The sequence below is a fragment of the Chenopodium album genome, chromosome 24, assembly GCF_948465745.1.
Source record: "Chenopodium album chromosome 24, dcCheAlbu1.1, whole genome shotgun sequence".
Classification (NCBI taxonomy): Eukaryota; Viridiplantae; Streptophyta; class Magnoliopsida; order Caryophyllales; family Amaranthaceae; genus Chenopodium; species Chenopodium album.
In genome coordinates, this window is record NC_137857.1 from 7,912,465 (window position 1) to 7,927,243 (window position 14,779).

Consider the following 14,779-nt stretch of genomic DNA (forward strand, 5'->3'; position numbering starts at 1 on the left):
AAATGAGATTAAGACAATAATTTCTCTCTCTTGAATTGATGGGAAAGTATTAACTGCCCCGCCATCCAATCCACATGCCCATACAAAATCCATTTACAAATCCAGCTAAAACTTATGGTCATTTCTATTAAAATCTCATTTTTGGGTCCCACATAACTCCACTTAAACTTGATTGGCTTGTAGTTCAAAACGTTGCCATTTCTTCCTCCATCACATTACTTCTTTTTGGCATTTTTCCTGCAGTTTATTACAACTTTAGAAGTATTCAATATGCATCTAATCCACTAAAACTTCAATCTTTCAATCCATTTTTTTTAGCTTTAAGTTTCATTTTATCCATAAACTTTGCACAACATGTTTTCAAAGCTTGCTTTATCCTCTCAACCTGCCTTCTGCATGTATTACTCAACATGTACCGAGCCATGCCGTGGAAGACCCCGTCGCGACATGATCTGTAGAATGTAAGTTATACATCATCCTTTAGTCTTTCTTATAATGAACCTAAATGAGAATCGAACCCCTGACACCTAAATTCTATATTCCGTCTGTCCCATAATAAAAGTCGTACATGTATTTTCAAGGTCAAAGACCATATATTAATAACAGAGAATATATATCATACATCATTAAGTGTAACATGTAACATAAATCATGGTTTTATCAGGGAAATGCAAGCAACACCCTCTCTAGGAGTGGAAGAAGAGGTTGTAAAAAGGCGAACAAATTCGCCAGCTATTCCTGGTTTCGATACAACGATAGAGAGATCAGACCTTCAGTTTACGAAAATGCAGCAATTCGATACAGAGATTAACCAAGAAAGCAGAAGTTTAGGGATGTTTGTAGCTAGAGAAGCAGAGCTTAATGAAGAATATTGGGTATGTTAATTACTTTGATTGTATAAGAATTAATGATGTAAGCCAGATTATTACATGAGATATTTTGGAATTTATATAAATTGGGTTGTCCAATTGTATTTGTGGTAGACAGCAGCCTGGCTTCGTGCCGAAAGTCACTGGGAGGATCGACCAAATGAAAGGTACATTTAACTGTACTCTTTAGTTAGGTGGAATATATACTTCGTATATAAGAAAAATTAAACCTTAATAAAATCCAAATTTATTTTATATCGCGATAATATATATGCAAGTTAATTATTTAATTAAGTTATTAGGTAGTGTAAAAATAGAATCGAGATTGTGAAAATTTTAGTTTATAACTCAAAAGCTAAAAGTTAACATATACAACTAATTTTGCCGAACATGACCTTAGACTTAAATTCCCAAAAATGCCACCAACATACCGTCAAATATGCATATTAACATATCATCACGATTATGAAATTATTAGACTTTAACCAACATTCTTATGTTGTGATCAAATATTAGATAATATATGAAAGTTGAAACTACACACGGTTATATAGCCATGTAACTAATGATTAACACTTACATTATTGTCTTCAACAAATCAGATATGCTGAGAGCTACAAAAGGAAATTCGCAGACCAGGTATATGTTTCAACTTTCAATCCATGAATGAATTTACCCCTTACAATAGAATTTATCACAATTAGTCCTAATACTAATGCCTCTTATAATCATTTTAACTAGGAATACAATGCTTTAAAAAGAAGATGCAGAGGATACCAAGGCCAACAGTCTACATGTATTATCGCGGTATATACTCCTTACAATGAAAGATTTAAATTATACATCGATAATTTGATGAATCTTCTATCATCTTATATGTCATAATAATTCAATTATAATTTCACAATCTTCTATTGCAATGCAGGTAAAGAAGGAAGCCAATAACGTTAAACATACCATACTCAAAAGTGTGGTAGGAACTTTGGATTTGAGTATTAGATACTTGCTGCAAGGAGAATCATTTCCTGGGGTAACAAAAATTAGCCTTAAACTCTTACATTCATCCAGAAGTTAATCGTACGAAAAAAATTCTAAGAAACAAGAAGTTATATTCTAGGAAAGAGTTCAGGCACCTTTATTCTGCAGCATTGAGAAGAAGGAAGCAAGCAGATACGGTTATCTTGCAAACTTATGCGTTGCAAAATCAGCTCGGCGTAAGGGGATTGCCCTCAACATGTTGAAGTTTGCAATAGAATCTGCAAAATCAAAGGGTAACACCTGATAAATATTGAAGATTTTGATAAGAAAAGAACAAAGTAATCCAGATAATTAGCTATTATTTAAAACTTGAAGATTAGGTTCAGAAAGTTGATTTCTAATGTCTTTGTTGAATGTTGTTTTTCGACTTGTAACAGGTGCAGATATGATATTTGTTCATGTTCATAGAAAGAACACACCAGCTCGGCAACTGTATCAGAGATTGGGTTTTGAGGTGAAAATATTGAAATTGAATAGATTGTTAAACTACCTTCATTTCATATTGGTTGCAACTTTGGAATATTTTTTATCTCACAAATAGTACCCAAAGGTGCAATTAATATGAAATAGAGGTAGTATGACAAGTTCATGTTGAAAAGCTCAACCGATTTGTTGCATCATTTCATCAGATTGTAGAAGTTGCAAGCCAGCAATTAGTAGAGGAACAGATGTACCTGCTTAGCTGCAAGACGTAACGAAATCAGACATTCTCCTGCATTATTTCCTACATTCATACTGCAAAGTATTTCTTACACCCGAGCATACCAGGAACCGCGCTCCCAGTAAGGCGCATGCACATATACTACATCATATGTAAATTTTACTGCAACAAAAAACTGCATTTGTTGCATTATGCAAAATGATTGTCCAATTGCAATAGCCTCATAGGAAATCTCCATTGCAAAATTACAGCATGTTTATATATTGAAAATACGCTCTCCAATGATGGTCAAAGCTGTTATTGTGCATAAATGTAGATACAAAGGTCAAAGTGTTTCAAAGTATTCAGAAATGATTACAAAAACAAAAAGAACAAAAGGAAGCATTTGCTTGCTATATTACTGAGGTAACATTATACTGTCAAAGAAATTGACAAAAACATTAGCACCATGTGCTAAAATGTGATCCCTGTATTCTGATCACAAAATCTACCATTAGTCTAGCTATTGACTTCTCTGTACAAAAATAAAATGTTGTAAGGGCAATTACAAGTCACAAAATTGCCATAATAATGGGTTGAACCATTTCACAGTTAGATTGAAACAAAAATATTATCAGGGAATTGTTGCCCTATATGAAGCGATGCAAGCCACCAAATTCAAGAATCAATATGGAGTAAAGGTGGAATAATGCAATGGTCCTTGTTGGAAATCTGGTCTCTTGATATGCTCCAATATTGGAGTCAGCTTCAACCCAACAATATGTAAATGTTGGTTTGAGTGGCCGCTCACAAAAACCTCCGTAACCTGGCCAAAGTAAATCATAGAGATATTAGAGTGACAATCACTAACACTTGAACACCACATAACTTACTTCATATTTCTAAAAAGACCAGATGATAGAGTGTATATTCTAGTCCCAAAAGAAAATTAAAATCTGTTTTGTTGTAGATATCAGAAATGCAAATATAATCTTACTGTTCCCCTTGAGCTGGGACCTTAGGGGTAATTCTTATACTGCGTGTGTTCCATAACTTAGCTTGATCTTCTTCAGTAAAGTGTGTTTTCCATAACTTATTTGGACTTAACCTGAAAGCTAATACCTTATTGGAACCCATTTTCTAGATTTACCATCTCTATCTCTCTCTCTCTCTCTCTCTCTCTCATATTATGGAATACTCTCATAGAGAAGGATAGTTACAGCATTCCAGCTGAATTCTTTTGATCCCAAATCAAATGTGGCCAGCCTCATTAGAGGACAGAGTAACAAAAGAAATTGCTCACTGATATGTATGCAAGTCGCCTAAGCCATGTGCCTAAAAAATTCTCACTAAATTTATAGATTCAAGCACACTAACACACGCATAAAGCAGTACAAACACACACCTGGCTTTGATAATAATATGGTGTAACCAAAGGTAATAGGAAATCAGGCAAGGATTATTGTACCTGTGTGCAACCAAAAAGTTTGAGCAACCTGAGAGACGAGCAGCTATCAGCAATTAATCCCAGTGCCTCGTTTGTAAGGAGACGGCACCAGGAGAGATCCAAGCTCTCGAGATTTTTGCAACGCCTAGCAAGAGAAATGGTGGTATTCTGACCAACCTGTAGAAACAAACATATTAAGAATCCATAATATAAATGGATCGTTCAGATATCTCAAGAACGACGTGCAAAAGAAAGAATGGGCATCACCTTGGAGATGTTATTAAGAGATAATTCTGTCAAAGATTCTCCAGAGGTTTCAAGGAACGCAGCAATAGCATCATCACTGTCACAGAAAGGATGCAGTAATCAGGGGATTTTGCCCTTGGGATCAACCCAAATGAAGATAAGTCACAGACTTCGATATTCTACAAATTTATAAGGCACTGCTAACAAAGTTGGTGATCAGAAAAGCAATGTGCTTGTTAGAGATCCTCCTATCGGGGATCCATGGGTTTAAATTGAGGACTCTTAAGATTCTATTAAGAATATTGTGTTCAAGCCAACCAAATAAAGGTAATCGAGAAATTTACTCCCTCCACATTTTTCCAACACTTGCCTTCAACAACTGTCCAATATTATTTGCACAGGTCTTTGCAAATAAATTCTCTCTCCAACACCACACTTTTCTCTTGATTGTCATCTCTATCCATTACTCTTATGATTGTGCCAAAGGCAAGTGTGCATATACAACAGATAGAGAGAGAGCGAATCACGAATAAGCAATTAACACACATATCAATCATAATTTATGCACCAACATTGAAAGTAAACAAGCAGCAAAAATAGAATGAAAGACCTTGAAAAGCCTGAACAATCCCACAACTCAACTCTCCACAAGACCCTGATACACCTACCCAGATCTACCAAAAAATAAAATAAAACTCAAGCCTCTCCAGATAATTTCCTACATACATTCTTATAGTTTAAACTGAAGTACAACTGAGAACAAATAAGTTTTGTTTGAAAAAATAACACTAAAAGCTCAACAAAATTGGTAAGATAGCAACAGAGTCAAGCATTAAAAAAACTGAAGCACCAAAAATTACCTGAATGGAGAACGACAAAGTTTCAAATCTTGAATACTGCGACAGCCATTTGTAATATATGCCATGCCAATATCAGACAACTTCCCCAGATAGCTAAGATCGAGGACACGTAACTGAGAGCACGTATTGGCAATGACCTTTAGAGAAGAATCGGTCAAATTTCTGCACAAAGGAAAGAAGGTGGTGAGTAGGACATGCTAATTAGTTGAAAGACCACAATGGAGGAAAAAACTTGCCACAAGAAAAGCATAGCAAGCTGAAGATATTGATCCAATTACAGGAAGATGAGAGAAAAAAAAAAATAGTATGGTAGAAAAAATAAACTTACACACAGTTGGCCAAAATAAGCTCCTTCATGTTTTGACCGTTTTCCTCAAATAATTTTTTTATAAATTTGTCAGAAACACTGACCATGCCCCTGAGTGACAACACTTCCAATGCTTTCAGCTGCTGAAGTTTAGGAAGGATACGCATTGCATCTAAAGTCTCACAATCATCAAGATATAATTCTTGCAAAATCAACCCCAGTGAATTAGCAATACTGCCAATGCCAACATCTGTCAAAAGAGAGCATTGACTGAGATTCATAGATCTCAGGGCAGGGGCTGATGATACAAGTGCGGCAAGGCCAGCATCTGAAATACGGCAACCACCTTTCAACGAAATAGTTGTCAATGCTTCCAATCCTTTTGGTACTAAGGCCTTGCGCAACGAAGAGTCAGATACACAATGTCCGCACAGGTCAAGTTGTAAAACCTAATTTTATATGGAAAATAATAATTAGCATTACAATATTTGCTTAATGGAAAAAGATGTGATAATGAAAGAAAGATTGCGAAGCTACTTGTCTTCCCATTGTAGAGTGTACCACGACTAAAAAAAATTTACTTTTCATTTACAAGCAGAAACCAGGTTGTTTGCTTAACTCCCAATGGCCAAGTTAATAACATCTCAGATAATAAAGATGAATATGCAATTGCTTTAAGAATCAAATCTAGCATAGTCAACTGCGGGATGCCTCAGGTACATGTATTACAATTAATAATAAGAAAATAGGCACCAACCAATTGTTACATATTCCTCCTTCAGCAGGAGTACTTTCCAACTTACACATAAAATCATCATTCAAAACAACTCTATTTAGACACCTGACATGAAGCTGCACAACAGAAGGGCTTGCGGTCTAGCTAAAAAGCAACTTTTCCAAACATATACGCACAGGCAGCTAGTACACTAGGAATATCTCACCAAGACCATCAAGGAGAAGGAAACATGAGATCGCAGATACCAATTAGTATGCTTATAACCAGCAGGTAAAGCGTAACTTCTAATATTATGGCCATGGCACAAGTTCAAACATAAGTAATAACCAGGTAAAATAACAGTATGAATGTATGATAAAGTCCAGATTAAGCTCAAATCACACATTTGGAAAAGAACTAAGGATATACAAGCTACTAAGTTACAAAAATTAACTTCAATTTCACCAATACATTGAAAACAAAAGGAATGCACGAGAAAAAGCAATCCATTATACCGTCATGATTTTCAGGTCACAAGCTTCAAACAACTTCTCAAATGCGCGCTCTTTTAGCCACGAACAATCACTAAGGCGTATCTCTGAAGGAGACCCATCAAGAAGAAGACTAAGAAAATGTGGATTCATCTTCCTAGAATCACAAAGCAACCGACTAAGCTTGTTCCTCAATGCATCTGGGACACTGTCAAGAGATGTGATTGCATCAACATTCTCTGCAAGGACATTCAAGCACAAACTTATCAATGAAGGGGCCTCTCGATTCCTGCACTCAGGCTCCCTTTCTTTCCTAGGAGTCCAAGATACTAATGGAAACCCTTCTTTAACAGAACTCGAATCACGTGCTTGACGATTCGAGTTCTTCTCTCTGTCCCTTATAATTTTCATAGCAGTTGAAAATGGTCCAGGCCAATCTTCAACATTCCCAACTGGCTCTTCTGCTTCCATTTCATCATCATCATCATCATCATCATCATTCACATTATTCTCTTCTTCTTCCCGAACATTAAAAAAAGCATATCTCGAAGCATTTCGCCTTGCTATATCTTTATGTTGAGCCCTCAAATTCTTAGTACGCTCCTCAAATACTACATTCTCATGAACATCATCATCCATCTCATTCACCAAACCTTCCATCTCACTACCAACCATAGAAAGTTGAACAGCTAAATCCAATTCTTTATCATCCAATTCGCAATCGCTTTCGGACTTCACACCTTTCCCCTTCTCCCTACTAAACCTTCCTGAACTTACACCTTTTCCCTTCTCTTCTCTACTAAACCTTCTTCTTGAGCTCTTCAATCCCCCATTCTCAAAATCATCATCCTCCTTATTCAAAACAGCCTTTCCCTTTCCCTTTCCGGTAAAGTAACCGCACTCTTCCAATACATTCTTGAACTTTTCCATTGCTGACATGAAATCAAAAGCCAAATTTCCCTCCATCTTTCCCTCATTCTCACAATCACCATCTTCTTCAATCAAAATGTCCTTTCCCTTTCCCTCCTTACCGGTATCGTTTTTGCCCTCATTCGACAAATTCTTCACCACCTTCGTCCCTGACCTTAAACTCAAACACCCATTTTCTTCCATCTTTCCCTCATTCTCAAAACCACCACCTTCTTCAATCAAAATACCCTTTTCCATTCCCTCTTTACTAGAACCGATTTCGCGCTCATCCCCCAAATTCTTCGCCACTTTCGTCCACCCATTTTCTTCCTCAGAACAATCAAAATCCTCCCTCTTCAACTTCTTCAAACACTCTTCCACAATCGAATCACAATCAGAAACCCTAACAATATTCTCATCAACAGAACACAACCCTAAACCATCAAAACAATTCACATCCTTAACTTCATCATCCTCCAAATGAAATTGCATCGTCTTACCAACACTCTCCCTTCTCCGACGCTTAGCGGTGTAATCAGAACCCAAACCCCGGGAATTCTCCTCGGATATCGGCTTCGAAGCGAGACGATTACTTCGACGAACAGGTGGGGCCGACATCGAAGTCAAATTGGGCTCAAAATCGACGGAATTAGGGCTAGAATTGGTTGAATTTGCTAAAGATTGAATGGTTTTGGAAGGAGTAGTGGGTTCAATAAACCCATTAAATTCGGTTTTGGGGGAAGATTGAGGGTTTGGAAATGGGGGGATTTTTCGGGACCTAAGAACCGGCATTTGGGAAGAGAGGAGAGAGAAAATGGGAGGAGTGAAAAAGAGAGAGAAAGGCAGTTTTGGAAGAATGACCGGAAAACGGCTTAGGAATGTTGGGGGATTTTGGAGTGGAGTTGTAAATGGAAGTATGTTGGTGTCTTCCTCTACAAGTTTTTTTTATTTCCCGCCAAGTAAGGGACGGTTCATGTTGTTTTGTGTGTGAGTTTTTTTTTTTTTTTTAATTTTATTTTTGTTTATAATTCTAGTAATTAAAATTGATAGTCATTTCAATACATACGGAATTTTAAATTGGAATGGAATGAATTAAAATTTTTCGAATTGGATTGCTTTGAATGGAACCAAAAATCAAAAATATTAAATTATGTATTTTTTTTTTTGGTGTTTAGAGAGCCACAAGGGCGGGGTTGAGAATCGATCTCAGGATCTCCTGGAATTGGGAGGGGCTCTAACCACTTGAGCTATCCCTCACTCTCTAAATTATATTTTTAAATGTAGATTGTTTATACTAATTAGTTAAAATTATGTTTTCAAACCTTGCATGAATCATGTAAAACTAGTTTTGGAATTTTTTTTTTTTAAATAATCACATTAGCCTCTAAAATTTGCAACATATTTTAGTTTGGATTGTAACAAATTAGATTTAGTGAGAAAATTCAGATCGAATTGCACTAAAATATTGAAAATCGAATTTTATTTTGAATTGTATTAGATTTGGCTTAAATCAAAAGTTGAATGGACACCCCTAAAAACTACAACGAGCATGTAGTTTGGATATAATACATATTGATATACCTCGTATGAAAAGGTGTTGATCTTGTAGCCTCAAGTTATACATTGAAATCTTAAAAACCATAATTCATGTTATTTAATTGTGTGTTCAATTTACATTTTTACAAAAATAAGTTTTATGGTTAATCAAGTTATTTACATGCAGAGTAGAGTGTGTTTATCCCAGGACGCCTCATCTCTGATAATGCGCTTGTAGCTTTTGAGATTTTCCACTTTATGAATCGCGGAGAGGAAGGTAAGGAGGGTAGCATTGCTATGAAGTTGAATAAGAGTAAGGCCTATGATCGGGTGGAATGGGTGTTTCTGGAAAGGGTAATGGAGCGGATGGGTTTCTCGAATGCTTGGGTTGGGTGAATCATGAATTGTTTGCAGAGTGTGAATTTTGCGTTCAAAATTAATGGGAAAATTTCAAGTTCAGTAAATCCTACTAGAGGGCTTCGGCAGGGTGATCCTATCTCTCCGTATCCGTTCTTATTGTGTGCTGATGCTTTCTCATCTCTTCTTGGGAAGGTAGCTCAGGAAAATCATATCCATGGTGCTAGGATTTGTAAGAGGGCTCCTCGGGTGTCACTTTTATTTTTTGCTGATGACAGTTTACTTTTTGCTAGAGCAAATATTCAAGAATGCTCGATGATAGCTAATATTATTAGCCAATATGAAAGAGCTTCGGGCCAAAAAGTCAATCTCGATAAAACTGAAGTTGCTTTTAGTAAAAAAGTGAGTACTAATTGGCGGAATGAAATCATTGAAACTCGGGGGGTTCGTGAGGTTGCTAGACATGAGAAGTACCTTGGATTACCGACTGTTATTAGGAGATCTAAGAGGGCAATTTTTGCGGGTATAAAGGAAAGGATATGGAATAAATTGCAAGGTTGAATGGAAAAGTTGTTGTCTCAACCGGGAAAGGAAGTCTTGATCAAATTGGTGGTTCAAGTAATTCCGACTTATATGATGAGTATTTTTAAAATTCCGGATGGAATTATTGATGACATTCATAGGTTGCTAGCATGGATTTGGTGGGGCTCTATGGATGAAGCTAGAAAGTTACATTGGCAAAAGTGGGAAGATCTTTGCAAGCCGAAAAATCAAGGAGGGATGGGGTTTAGAGATCTTCGGGTTTTCAACCAAGCTCTATTGGCAAAACAATGTTGGAGACTCCACCACAATCATGGTACTCTTCTTCACTCCATTTTAAAAGCAAAATATTTTAAAAATTGTGATGTGTTAGAGGCCAACCGAGGATATGACCCTAGCTATACTTGGCGTAGTATATGGGGTGCCAAATCGCTCTTCCTTGAGGGGTTGAAATGGCGGGATGGGTGATGGTTGTGGTATCTCAGTTTGGGATTGTGCTTGCTACCGGGTAATTCTAGTGTTTGTGTGCCTTCTCCGTTGCCTCATAGTAACATGGAGCTGCGAGTGTCGGACTTAATTGATCATACAAGCCGGTCTTGGCAGGAGGATGTGATCCAAGCTAAGCAAACTTTTGTGCTGCTGATCAGGTTGTAATTTTTTCAATTCCTTTATCGTATCGTACTATAAGGGATGTGATGTATTGGTGGCCCTCTAAAACTGGTGAGTTCAACGTTGGGTCAGCGTATTGGCTTGGCAAGCAAGGACCGCATATGGCTCAATCTACTGATGATGTTTGGAAGATTATATGGATTATGAAAAGCCCTCCAAAGCTCACTCATTGCTTATGGATAACTTGTAAGGCGTTCTTGGCGGTGCATGAACGACTCCATTATCGCCATATGATTGATGATAAATCTTGCTCAATTTGTGAGAATGGGGATGAGTCTATTCTCCACGCTACATTTGAATGTAAGGCGGCACGAGAAATATGGGCAGTAAGTAATTTTACTTCTATATTAGCACAGGCTCCTTCACTTTGTTTTGAGAATCGATTTGTGTGGCTAGCATCGAAGGTCTGTAATGAAGAGCTACTATCTATGACTACTCTAATGTGGGCAGCCTGCTGGTGTCGGAACAAGGTAGTGTTTGAGCAAGAGAATGTATTTGCTATAAGTGTGGCTGCTAACTTGTCAAAATATGTTCATGAGTATGTATTATATGCGAGTAGGGTGTTTATGGGACAGAGTTCTCACAACATCCCATCTGCCAGCTCGTGGCAATACCCATGTGATGGTGTGATAAAAATCAACTGTGATGCACATGTTGGAAGCGTGACAGGCCTGGGTGTGGTGTTGCGAGATGCTGAGGGGAGGCTTGTGGCTGCTGCAGTTAGGGCTGAGCAAAACTACCCGAAAAACCGAAAACCCGAAAAACCGATCCGTAACCGTTCCGAAAATTAGGGTCCCCGATCCGATAACCATAATGGTTTGGGTACCCGTTCCGATAATTTGTTATCGGGTATGATTATGGGTATCATTTTAAAATTAACGGTTACCCGATCCGATCTGAATAAGCATTTTTTTTTTTGCTTTTTTTCCCTACTTAAATCTATTAATATAAATTTAAACTTTTACTTTACTTCATAATCACTTTATAATATCAATGATTAATTATACTATTAATAATTTGGTCAAGATCATATGGTATTGTTGTTAATTAGTTGTAAATTATATCATAATAACTACATAATTAAGTTTAATTATCATTATTGGATATTTTATTGGGTACCCGATAACCGATCCGAAAATCCGGGTACCCGAAGTCCGGGCACCCGAACTTATCGGTTCCAGTTATGGGTATCACTTTTAGTGATTTTGGTTATCGGGTACCCGAACCGTTAGTACTAACGGTACGGGTACTCGTCCCATGCTCACCCCTGACTCTTGTACGGCAGATGCAAGCAAGGTTGTCTCCAGCCCTTGCAGAAGTTAAGCAGACTTGGTTACCAACTGTGCAGCTGGAAAGTGATGCATTGAACGTTGTCAATGGGATCAAGTGGAAGGCAAGGGGTTATAATTAGGGATGGCAATGGGTCCTGAACCCGACCCAGACCCGGTTGGACTCGACCCATATTTTAGGGTCTGGGTCCTTAAATTTTAGACCCGATGGGTCTGGATCGGATCTGGGTCTAAGTTTAATGGGTCGGGTCTGGGTCTGGGTCCAAAAATTGTAGACCCAGACCCGACCCAGATCCGACCCATGGACCCATTTTTAATTTTTTTTTATTTTTTAATAAATGATAAATAAATATTAGTTATAATATTATTTTTAAAAAAATCACTTATATATTATACTACGTTATTAGAGGTTGAGAAGATAGATTTTAGTGAAAGTGAGCAAATAAAATACCAAGCAACCAAGAAATTAAGTTTTTGCGTAGTACGATTTTTTTTTTCTTTCATTGTCTTTACTTTTTAATGAACAAATTATTTATGTGTCAAAAATATGAATACATTTTTTTTAATGCGTCTTTTATTATTTTGAAGTAGTAGTATAATTATAAATTTAAAATATATATACAAAATTATAAAAAAATTAATAAAAATCATAGTTAGACCCATTTTGGACCCATTTTAGACCCGAGACCCGCTAAACCTGATGGATCTGGGTCTAGGTCTGTTTTTTAGACCCAGTGAATCTGGGTCGGATCTGGGTCCACCTTAGAAATTCCGGGTCTGGGTCTGGGTCTTAGTGGACCCGACCCAGACCTGACCCATTGTCATCCCTAGTTATAATAATCCTCTTTGTATGATTTTAGATGTTATATGCTCTCTCTCTCTCAATTTTTTGTTGGTTTTTCAGTTTTTCTGTGTCTCATGTTAAGCAGGCGGGAAATACTCCAGCTCACCACGTAGCTCGGTGGGACTCTTGAGGTTGTAATGAATTTGTTTGTTTAGGCCCTTTCCCCCAAAGACTCGTAACTTTGGCGGAAATTGACCTCCTTTAATAAAATCTCGCAGGTGTTTCCCTCAAAAAAAAAAAAAGTTTAATCGGTGTTGATTATGTTCAATAAAGTTTACCTATAACATAAAAAAAATTATGAAAATCGGGTCTAATAAATCAGGTACAAATAGTTATTAAAAAAAAAAAAAAAAAAAAAAAAAGAGAGAGAATTTAGTGAATTACATGTTAAATGTCTATTAACTGAAAAGGTGTGTTGGAATCTAATATATAATTGTAGAGTCGTTTCAACGTGAAGCCTCCAAAACCCCAACGCTAAATTCTCATGCATTTAGTTTTACTAGAATGTGCACGTGCTAATGCACGTGTGATAATTGAAAGATAGAAAGATATGATTGAGTAAGGTCAAGTTTTCCATAGAACAACTTCGATATTTATAGGAAAACATAGCTTGATTAAAATGCCACAACTTCCACCAATTACGCCACTATTGCTGCACATCAACACCACTTCTTTCCACCACTATCAGGCTTCAAACATGTCCTAAAAACCAGGGCACTTTGAACCTCTTAGAAGCAGTTTCTGCGTTAGTGGTGAAGACTGAATCAAGAGCTAGTTGCGCAAGTTTAGGAAGTTAGTTTATTCAATCTTTTCAAAGGTATTTTTCTGAAATAAAAGGATATTAATTCAAAATAAGATCAGAAAAGATATTTTCAAAAACCACCTTTCCTATTTTTTAACAAAAAAACAAATTCTATCTTTTTAACCAATTTAAGAACGCATTCTACTTATCACAACTCTTAATTATTCTCACTTACATAAAACCTAAAACATAAAATATTTTAGACTTTAATTATCTAAGAAGTCTCTACTCCGAGTCTTCTTTCCTTTGCTTCTACTCCGAAGCTTATGTTCCTTCGCATGAACACTGCAACATGTCTTTTAATCTTGCAACTTAATATAAGCTTCGAATTAATCCTGCAACTTAACATAAGCAAACTACAAAACTTATCAAGACATTAGTCCATTTGTTTGACTTGTGTTATCATCAAAACATTAAGGGCAACAATATGAATTTTACTTTTTAAATTACTAATAAGAATTTAGGAAGCCATAATTATTACATTTACATGAATAAGTATGGACTATAAATAAATGTATCATACAATAATAATGACCCCCCCAAAAAATTACAATTGTCAGTTGGTTTGACCACGATGACTAAATCTTCAAACCCCCCTCTATAATTCTTAAGCTTATGTCGCTGACATGCCTTTTGTAGTTGTCATGCTTCCCGAGCAGTGATACCTAAAACAAAATCAATCACATACTAATAGAGTACAAATTAACAAAATTCAATTACATATGCACTACGACATACTTCGTATCCAAAGTATAACATCATATGAATATATAAGTTGTTTGATAAAGCACATACGTATATTGCATGCTGAATTAGCACGTGAAGTTTAGGAGATGTGGGAGTGTAGGAGTTTAGGAGAGTATGGGATGATGATTGAGGAGGCATAAACTGTAAGTGTATATTAATTTAGTAGTTTTTTTTTAAGAAATTTAAAAAGTGTGTTGTTAGATAAAAAGGAGGGAGTAGTTATTTAGGAGGGAGTGAATGAGAGGGCAAGGTTGGGAAATTTAAAAAGTGTGTTGTTAGATAAAAAGGAGGGAGTAGTTATTTAGGAGGGAGTGAATGAGAGGGCAAGGTTGGGGTTTTGAAGAGCTGTGGTTTAAAGTTAGGAAAAACGACTCTACAATTATAATATAGATTTATTTATTTATTTATTTTTAATTTTTTTTCTTTTTTTGAAAAAACAATAACTACCCATTCAATACTTTATTTATTTATAT

General features: G+C 36.4%; 2 protein-coding genes across 3 annotated transcripts; one reads left to right on the forward strand and one right to left on the reverse strand.

Moving 5' to 3' along the window:
* The first annotated feature begins 214 nt into the window (after positions 1–214).
* Positions 215–2,860, forward strand: LOC145612044 (GCN5-related N-acetyltransferase 6, chloroplastic-like). Of its 2 annotated transcripts, none has more exons than XR_014106518.1 (9): positions 215–461; positions 665–875; positions 984–1,036; positions 1,472–1,508; positions 1,611–1,676; positions 1,795–1,899; positions 1,987–2,185; positions 2,285–2,361; positions 2,537–2,596. XR_014106518.1 is itself a non-coding variant. In XM_081667422.1 (9 exons), the coding sequence occupies exons 1-9, from the start codon at positions 355–357 to the stop codon at positions 2,600–2,602; spliced, it is 876 nt and encodes a 291-aa protein (XP_081523548.1). In that variant the 5' UTR covers positions 215–354; the 3' UTR covers positions 2,603–2,860. The 2 variants fall into 2 exon arrangements, 1 of the variants encoding a protein (XP_081523548.1); XM_081667422.1 differs by having other exon boundaries at positions 1,987–2,140; positions 2,537–2,860.
* Positions 2,861–2,939: 79 nt separating this feature from the next.
* LOC145612043 (uncharacterized) lies at positions 2,940–8,279 on the reverse strand. Its single transcript, XM_081667421.1, has 6 exons — positions 6,638–8,279; positions 5,429–5,856; positions 5,101–5,262; positions 4,262–4,337; positions 4,016–4,171; positions 2,940–3,373 (listed from the first exon to the last, which is right to left on the reverse strand). The coding sequence occupies exons 1-6, from the start codon at positions 8,138–8,140 to the stop codon at positions 3,233–3,235; spliced, it is 2,466 nt and encodes an 821-aa protein (XP_081523547.1). The 5' UTR covers positions 8,141–8,279; the 3' UTR covers positions 2,940–3,232.
* Positions 8,280–14,779: the final 6,500 nt, after the last annotated feature.

What these genes read in the sequence shown, in the direction of transcription:
- LOC145612044 (XM_081667422.1), top strand. Translation starts at nt 355, where the DNA reads ATGTTTTCAAAGCTTGCTTTATCCTCTCAACCTGCCTTCTGCATGTAT. An exon ending in AAGGAGAATCATTTCCTGGG is followed by an intron (nt 1,900 to 1,986) that starts GTAACAAAAATT and finishes GTTATATTCTAG; the next exon opens with GAAAGAGTTCAGGCACCTTT. An exon ending in ATCAGAGATTGGGTTTTGAG is followed by an intron (nt 2,362 to 2,536) that starts GTGAAAATATTG and finishes TCATTTCATCAG; the next exon opens with ATTGTAGAAGTTGCAAGCCA.
- LOC145612043 (XM_081667421.1), bottom strand. Translation starts at nt 8,140, where the DNA reads ATGTCGGCCCCACCTGTTCGTCGAAGTAATCGTCTCGCTTCGAAGCCG. An exon ending in CTTTGTCGTTCTCCATTCAG is followed by an intron (nt 4,338 to 5,100) that starts GTAATTTTTGGT and finishes TTTCTGTGACAG; the next exon opens with TGATGATGCTATTGCTGCGT. An exon ending in AACTTTTTGGTTGCACACAG is followed by an intron (nt 3,374 to 4,015) that starts GTACAATAATCC and finishes TACTTTGGCCAG; the next exon opens with GTTACGGAGGTTTTTGTGAG.